This window comes from Hipposideros armiger, unplaced genomic scaffold, assembly GCF_001890085.2.
Source record: "Hipposideros armiger isolate ML-2016 unplaced genomic scaffold, ASM189008v1 scaffold_680, whole genome shotgun sequence".
NCBI classification, from domain to species: Eukaryota; Metazoa; Chordata; class Mammalia; order Chiroptera; family Hipposideridae; genus Hipposideros; species Hipposideros armiger.
Window position 1 is genome coordinate 159915 of NW_017732030.1, and position 8439 is coordinate 168353.

General features: G+C 38.5%; 2 protein-coding genes across 2 annotated transcripts in view; both read left to right on the forward strand.

Annotated features, from left to right (window-relative positions):
• LOC109372948 (WD repeat-containing protein 75-like) overlaps positions 1 to 8439 on the forward strand; it is a 39544-nt gene that overhangs the window by 22593 nt on the left and 8512 nt on the right. Inside the window, exons 9-16 of the mRNA XM_019626479.1 lie at positions 755 to 850; positions 1479 to 1648; positions 1979 to 2075; positions 3182 to 3383; positions 4534 to 4691; positions 5170 to 5350; positions 8167 to 8204; positions 8319 to 8434. Of these exons, the coding sequence (XP_019482024.1) occupies positions 755 to 850; positions 1479 to 1648; positions 1979 to 2075; positions 3182 to 3383; positions 4534 to 4691; positions 5170 to 5350; positions 8167 to 8204; positions 8319 to 8434 (1058 nt within the window). The remainder of the gene's footprint in view (positions 1 to 754; positions 851 to 1478; positions 1649 to 1978; positions 2076 to 3181; positions 3384 to 4533; positions 4692 to 5169; positions 5351 to 8166; positions 8205 to 8318; positions 8435 to 8439) is intronic.
• LOC109372970 (WD repeat-containing protein 75-like) lies at positions 610 to 2660 on the forward strand. Its single transcript, XM_019626504.1, has 3 exons — positions 610 to 850; positions 1479 to 1648; positions 2016 to 2660. The coding sequence occupies exons 1-3, from the start codon at positions 787 to 789 to the stop codon at positions 2145 to 2147; spliced, it is 366 nt and encodes a 121-aa protein (XP_019482049.1). The 5' UTR covers positions 610 to 786; the 3' UTR covers positions 2148 to 2660.

The window sequence follows — 8439 nt, forward strand, 5'->3', positions numbered from 1 at the left end:
CAAGTAGGAAGTGGCCATTAAACTTTGGCATTTTAGGACTTCTAATTATATCCTCATGTCTCTACCTAAAGAATATATCATTTTTTAAATGGTATAGTATACCACTAAAATTTGGAGGACTGGGCCTTCGATTATTTATAAATTGCCTGATGGACAGTAAACAGACTTCCCATTATCCTCACCTTTTCCAGTGTCTTCACTGTGTATGATTTTCTGTTGCCCTCCATATCTCCATCCTCCTAACAATTTGAGGAATGTTTCTGGTAATACATACTAACCTGCAGTATCGCTGACAGCTTTAAATTTGAATGTAGCCTGCCACAACCCTCCTAACAGATGTGGACTTAGTGGCAGTTTACACATTCAAGTGTATGTTTGGAAGGCATGGTGGTTGCTGGGTAATGAATGTGTGAGAACATTTTTTGATATTCTTTACAGTGACTCTGTCTCACAATATTTAGCAGCAGTAGAAAAGCACCTGACAGTAGCTGCACTGAAACAATAACCATTTCATAGTGTATATAGTAGGAGTACTTTGTTTTTCTGCTTCCTGCCCCTCGCTTTAGCGCAGCCTTCCACAAAAAATGTCAGTGTGTCTCCAAGTGTTATTTGGAAGTGTAAAATCCTTCTTCCTAAGAACAGTAGAATTGATTGTCCCAATAAAGATTAAGATTACCTACTTTAAATAACAAGGTTTAAAAAGCTTTTGGTAAACCTCTTCTTAGAAGTGAATCACCTATTTTTCTTCCCCCAGTGGAATGGAGTGCAAAATTAAGTATTAGCGTTATGGAACCTGATCCGAATTCAGAGAATGTTGCTGCAGTCTCTCAGTCTTCAGTGGGTTCAGACCGTAAGTACAGATCATATTTGATAGTAAGAGGAGATCTCTTACGTAAACTTTCTTTTTAACATCTATAATTTGAGTCAGACTTGCCGCCAAATCAGATGTTTGTTGGAAACCGTTCTGCCTGCGGCACTGCCCTTTCTTTCTTGAGCGCTTTTCCCCAGCATCTTGTTACGTAGGCGTTCCTACCTAGTTCTAGGAGAGCTCCAGTACAGCCTTCGTTTTTCAGATGCCAGCTACCACTCAGCCTTCAGAATCCAAGAGAGATTTCACCTCTGAAGCCGATTTCCCTGAGAAACTTTAATCGTTCTCCTTATGGTCTTGAAGCACTTTCTACATATCTCTGTTCTAGTATTTTAGACAAAATGATGCGTTAATATTGTCTTCTGCAGTAGGCCCTGGTCTCTGGAGCCAGGATTGCTTTTTTCTCTCTCGACTTCAAAGCCCTCATTCCTAACCTGCTTGGTGCATAGTAGGCGCCCAGTAGATGTTTGTTGAGTCAGAGCCTAAAAGAGTCATGAACTGGGTTATTTACTCAGTGGGCTAAGTCCCAGGATTAGTCTGCCACTCTGAGGGTAGAACTACATTTACAGGCAAAATGTTTCTTTCTGTTTGTTTGTTTTTTCCCCTCTAGTGTTTGTATTTAAACCTAGTGAGCCCAGGCCATTGTATATTCAAAAGAATATCTGCAGAGAGGAAGTCCAGTGGGGAGTGTTTGTTCCACGAGATGTCCCTGAATCATTCACCTCAGAAGCTTACCAGTGGCTCAACAGATCCCAGTTTTACTTTCTAACAAAAACACAGGTAACCATCCCTCCTCAAGAAAGGCCATCGCTTTGTACATGTAATTTTCAGTCGCTTTAATACTTGAGAGTCATAGTCAGCTCATGACGTATGGAATAGTTTTACTAAAGAATTGCTTCCCCAGAGAAATTGTCTACTATGATCAGTACAGCAGTCTTACTCGTGTGTGTATGAGCACCACTTATTCCTCCCCCACCCCCACCCCCACCCTTCAGGCACTTTAAGTAGATACGTGTGTGTGTGTGTGTGTGTGTGTGTGTGTGTCAAGACAAAAAATTGACCTCCTCATTTTCTGACTTGTAGCATCTTATTTAAATTTGCACTCTATAGTTCATCTTTTGCATCATTAATCGATCTCTCATTTCAGAGTTTATTGACATTCGGCACAAGGTCTCCAGAAGAGAAACTCACACCAACAAGCAGGCAGGTACGTTTTACCCACTCAGGGTGCAGACCACATTGCCTCCCTACAGAGATAAGGTGGTCTGTTAGAATTTAGGTACAAGAAAAGTGTTTCCCAGGACCCTAAAATGGAATTAAAAGCCATACTTACAAACTACTTGTCTCTTTTGAAGTTACATCATTTTTTTAAAAACCAGTTTTACTTTGTAATATCGGTAGTAACTGCTTGTGATTTAATGAGTTAAGTCGCTCTGATTTTTCAGGAAAAACTTCAGCACTGCTGCCATTACCCACATTAGCTCCATGTCTTTGAGAAACGGATTTATATCGCTAACTCTGGGTTTTTCAGATTTAGGTATTATCTGACTCTGATCCATTAAAGCTGAAGTTATAGTTCTGTTCCACGATGCCACTCCCCACACATACACAACACTTTCTCCCTCTCCCCCCTCCACTCCCTCCCTTCCCGCCCGTCCCCTCTCTCTCCCTTCCTTCCTTGCTTTCCCAGCTTCCCAATCTTAAAATTGGATAGGTCAGTATTCCTCATTATAGCCAAGTAAACACAATTTAGAGCCAAGCCATGTAGTAATAGACATTGTTTTTTTCTTTTGCAGCCANACCATCACCTTTATACCCCTCAAAGAAAGGAAAAGTTATTGATCTTTGTACATTTCTACTACAATGTCTGGAAATAGTAGTCAATTAAAACATGTTTTGTAAATAGACAAGCAAATGGGATAAAAGAAACAACTGTAAATAAAATGCTGGCCTACTTACATTTCTATCTTTTTTCACTTCTTAAAAATTGTATTTTTGCTCTTCGTGTTTCTAGTGGTGAAGACATTTTATGTAAAGCTGTTTGTTCTTAGAAACAAGAGAAAGGCACTACTATAAGCTATAGGTTTATAGTCATCACTAGTATTCAAGGCCATTGAAGAATAATCACTACAGAATTAGTACTGTATAATGCGCTCCATTTTTTTAATGGCAAATTTGATGCCCATAACCAACAATTAGTTCGTTTTTCCCTTTATCAAAAAATCTTGTTACTGTAGAGTCTAGAAGTTATGTATGATGTGGTGAATTACCATTCCTTGAATGCTTTAACATTTATGTATTTACATTAATAAGCATTTTGGATTTTTTTAACCCATCAGTTAGATATTATACAGCAAGAATATATCAATGATCATGGTCTGATCCAAATTGAGCTAAGAAAGGCTGCGTTTGGCTGCTATGGTAACTGGCTTGCAACGGTGGAACAACGGCAAGAAAAGGAAACTGAGCTTGAATTGCAAATGAAACTGTGGACATATAATAAGAAAACACAAGGGTAATACTACTTATATAGCCATATCATTTCAAAGTAGAAAATACTTTATTTCTGTTTTATGGTTTTAATTTAAGATGTTTTATTTTGTTAAATTTTAGACTTAGAGAAATGGAGGTATTCTTCTGATAAAGCCTTTAAGCTTTCTGCTCTGAGAAACCACCAGTGTCCCCTCCAAGTTATAATGACATCTCATTGTATAAATGAGAAAACATGGAAAACTGACACCCCCAAGGACAATACCTAATTCCAGGCAAATCCAAGATTGGAATCCAAATGTCTCAGTTCCTTTGCTCTTTTATATACTACCTTCTTTGGGAAAATGGCAGAGGTCTAGTGTAATGTAGCCTGTGTGATTTGATTAGATGAGCCCACTGATTTCTCCTACCATGGCTGTAACAGCCATTGATAAGTGCTTGCTGTGTGTGTGTGTCTAGAAATACCTTTAGTACCTATTGTTTTACTAATCTTCACAAGAATGCTGTAAGATAAGCCTGTGGTCCCGCATTTCACAGGCAAGGAAACAGGCCCAGAGGGATTAAGTGACTGTCTCTAGTCACCCCTCTTGTAACCTGAACTTTATAAAAACCACATTACTTTCTTGCCATTGATGTTTTTTAAAGAGCGCAGTGCTAGCATAGGTTATCTTTCGTTCACAGTTGTGCCTTGTCAAGCTGGAAACAGGCTTTGAGAGGTGGTTTGGGTGATTGTAAATACTAAATCTTGACCAGGGCAGTTTGAATAGGTAGATTTCTTTCTTTGTTTTCTTGCCATATGTAGGGGCTTTCATAGCCATTCCGCTCTTTGCTTATTTTCAAAAGTACATAGTGAGGCACCTGTCATTTTCCTGCAGTTTCGTATGGTAGGCTTTCAGTATCATTTTTTGATGACCCCTATTTTGTACTCATTTGGTGCCAGTAAGTTGACACATGATCATTTATATTATGTAAGTTACACAAGGATAGAGATCATGTGAGAACTTTGCATTCTGTGGCCTTCAGAGACAGAGCACTCAATTGTCTGCCGTGCTAGGTGATAATGTATTAGTTGCCCTATCTTATGCTATTGTAAAATGTACAGCAAGACATTCTTATATGACAGTATATCATATTGTCCTGGTAGGAGAATAAATTGGTGGTTTCCTTCCCACTAGGTTTGTTCTTAACACAAAGATTAACATGCCACATGATGACCACATCACAGCTCTCTGTTTCTGTAATGCAGAAAAATCTGAAAACCCCACCTTGGTTACAGCTAGCAAAGATGGTCACTTCAAAGTGTGGATATTAACAGATGATTCTGATATATACAGTAAGTAAATCTATGTCTAAAGAGTACACAGTTTTAAGAAATGATTTATTTATCTCTTCTATGAATTGTATTCATTCTGGGAGGACATTTTCTACCTTGTTTAATTCTATAAAATATTGCCTAATTTTCAAAGATTTAAGAGATTATATTTTCACATCATTTTTCTCCTAATCTGTACTTTTTTAATGACATTCTTGAGTGACCTGTGCTGATGATGCCAGTTTGGTGAGGGTACTGTAGTAAAAAGAGCTTTTGCAGGTAGTCCTCTCACTGGTCCACTAGAGGGAGGTCAGGGTCTTCAGGAACTGCATAAATTTCCAAGCAGTCCTGTGCTTTGTAGGACTTCAAACTCAAGTTTTGGGGAGCAGGGTTTTTTTATTGTGTTTCTTTGTTTCTTAATCCTTATTGCTTATAACTTGCCTAAAATGTTATCTGGCATTTATACCATTTCTGAACTCTCTGGTCTGTATTTCCACAGAACAAGCTGTTGGCTGGACCTGTGACTTCGTGGGTAGTTACCACAAATACCAAGCTACGAACTGTTGTTTCTCCGAAGATGGCTCTTTACTAGCAGTTAGTTTTGAGGAAATTGTTACAATATGGGATTCAGAGACATGGGAACTTAAACGTACATTTTGTCAACGAGCTGGGAAAATAAGGTAGGTAAATAATTTGGGGATTGTGAAGTTTTTGTTTTGTTTTTTAATTTAAACAAGTTTTTCTACATAAACTTAAGTAATAATTTATGCTTTCTCTAAAGGTAGCCTTGGCTCAGTGGGGCCAGCAGCTAACTAGAGTGCTNTGGGGTTTACCTCCTGGAGCCTCAGGAAGTAGGAGGCATCTTTGGCCTATTTGTGCTTTGGGTTTGGGGAGCAGTGACTGCGATACGGGGGTGGGGCCCAACCTACCGCACTTAGAACAATGCAGCAGGAATACAGTTGTGACACGTGGGAACTTAGACTAGAAAGAAAAGGAAGAGGCTATTAGCCCTAGAGATAAAAGATACAGGCTACTCTATCCACCCTCCTCCCTAACCCAGCCCCCCTAATACAGATGTGTGTGTGTGTGGCCTGCATATGTATACCCATGTGTAGTGTTCAGACAGGGTCTCTATTCCCTCCTAACCTAAGATCGCTGCTTCTGCCTTTCCTCCTCAGTTTCTTCTCTGCTGTAGCCCTTGCCCAAGTCAGGGCCCAGATCAGTTGATACTTATCGTTACTGTCACTTTTCCCGTTTTGTGCCGTTCTCCATCTCCTCTCATACTAGTTGGCAGTCTCTGCGGTGGCCTTACCTGCCCTTAAGCCCTTGGATGTTCAGGATTGGCCTTTTCAGGTGGGGTTTGAGGAAGAAGGAATGAATAGCTTGATTAGTTTAAAACTACTCAAAGAAAGGGAAAGAAATAATACAAAGTGCCTCTATTTGAGCCAGGGCTTTGGTGTAGGAGATATTGCAGGTAATCCTGGCTACTAGAGAGTTGAATTCTTGATTTTATATTTTAAGTAATGAATATTTGTAAATGAAGAGTCATGGTTAAATACAGTACATGATTGTCAGTGAACTATCAATATGGCCCTGTATAGGTATAAGAGAGTTAATAGAAATTAGTTACCTGTGGAAAACAAACTACAAATTATAGTTGTTCTAAGAACTGTTTTTAAGTTAAGGCAGATTATGGACAGTATAAACTTTTGGGTACCTTGAACCCAGTCATGCTGTGTGTGAGCACTGAAATAATTATTTGCTTCTTTCCATTCCTTAAACCTTTCTTGTCTCATTTCAGTGCACTGGGACATCTAGTTAATACTAAATAAAGTGATCACAATCACAGAAGGAAAGTTTTCAATATTTTAGCACTTAAAATGGTTTTTTTCTATAGCTTTCTTTAGTTATTTTTCTGCATCTATTAAGATATTCATGATTTTTTCTTTATTCTATAAATGGAATTAATTACATTGGTTTATTTTTCAGATGTTAAAATCTCACATTCCTGCAATAAACTCAATTCTACAGTCTTTTCCTTTTAATATATCGTTGGATTCAGCTTGCTAATAGTATTTTGTTCGGGAATTCTTGTCTGTCGTGAAGTTGGCTTGTAATTTTCTTATGTACTAGTTTTAATATAGAATTATGCTGGCCTTGGAAACAAATTGGAAAGTGATCTTTTTTTGTGTTACCTGGAAGAGTAAAAATTGGTTTTCTTTCCTTAATTATTTGGAAAAATGCAGTGAAGCCATTTGGGCCTAGAGGATGTTTGTTGCATCCACTTTTTGTAGTTATCAGCAGCAGAATTCGTTGGTCAGCAACAAACTAGTCAGGTATTAATGGAAAGAAAAATCCTCGAACCAGTGGTCTTCAAATCTTTTGTCTTAAGAGTATATTAGAAGATCTGAAGACATTTTTTGCATATTGTTAAAAATAGTTTTGTTTCTATTTTTTCCCCAAAACACTGCCCTTCTCATTTCTTGCCTGGATGGAAAGGCGCCAGTCTGCTGAGTGGCGGTCGGGAATCTGTGCTGGTCGAGTGGCGAGATGCGACCGAGAAGAACAAGGAGTTCCTGCCCCGCCTGGGAGCTACTATTGAACACATCTCAGTCTCACCGGCAGGGGACCTGTTCTGTACTTCTCACTCCGATAATAGTAAGGCTGAATCTGTTGTTGTGAGGAAATAAATTTGTGTAATGCCTAAATTACCTAGCATCTGTGGTGAGTGGAAAATAAGAAACCTCAGACTAAGAGTAGCACTAGATTTAATGAACATTTTTTTCTTCCATTCCTCCTCCATTTCTCTCCCCTTTCTGCCCCTAGATGCCACCAAAATCAAACATTTTCAGAATTATTATGAAAATGTAGAGCTAAATGGATTGTATTTTTGTTGTGTTGCTTATATTTCAAAACCTTTTCATGTGGAATGATGTGGGGAAGTAGAGGAAGGGTTCTGAAGCAGGCATATGTGCTTTCACAGATCTAATGGCATTTTCAGCAGAACACTGAGATTCTCCTTTGAGGAGGCCATTCTCTCAGTGTGGGAGTCCTGTGGATTCTGACAGACGTGAGGGCTGTCTTGTATTCCTCCAAAGCTTTGCTCATCCCGGGGCTTCTCAGCCTAGATGTAGACCCCATAGCTCATTGCCTCCTTTCCATTCAAAAAGGATAACTGTGAGCAATCCATTAGTGCAGTGACTCATTTCAAAGTAAAGTATCTGTCTCTTTCAGGGTATATAGGTTTCTGAATTAACACTTAAAGTATTTATAGGCACAACTGATAAAACTTAGAGACGCTAGCAGAAAAAGCCCCCTAGTTTTTTCGGTTAAATCACAAAATATATTCCTGATTTTCTAGTAACACTCCAAGTAAATTGAACATATTCAGTTGTTTTGTATTCTGATATATTTCAGCATAATATAAATTCAATTAATTTTTTTCTAACTTGAAGTTCTGAAGTATTTATGTTGACTATGTTTTTTTCTCCCACAGAGATAATAGTCATTCACCGAAACCTGGAGGCATCCGCAGTAATTCAAGGCCTAGTGAAAGGTATTATAGAACACAGTGGATTTGGAATTGTGTACATTTAAAAAATGAATTATTTGTCTGATTTCAACTATTGTTTGTCGCTTCTTTTGCAGACAGCAATATCTTTACAGGTTTGATGATTGATCCAAGAACTAAAGCTTTGGTTTTGAATGGAAAACCTGGCCACTTGCAGTTTTATTCTCTCCAGAGTGATAAACAGTTATACAATGTAAG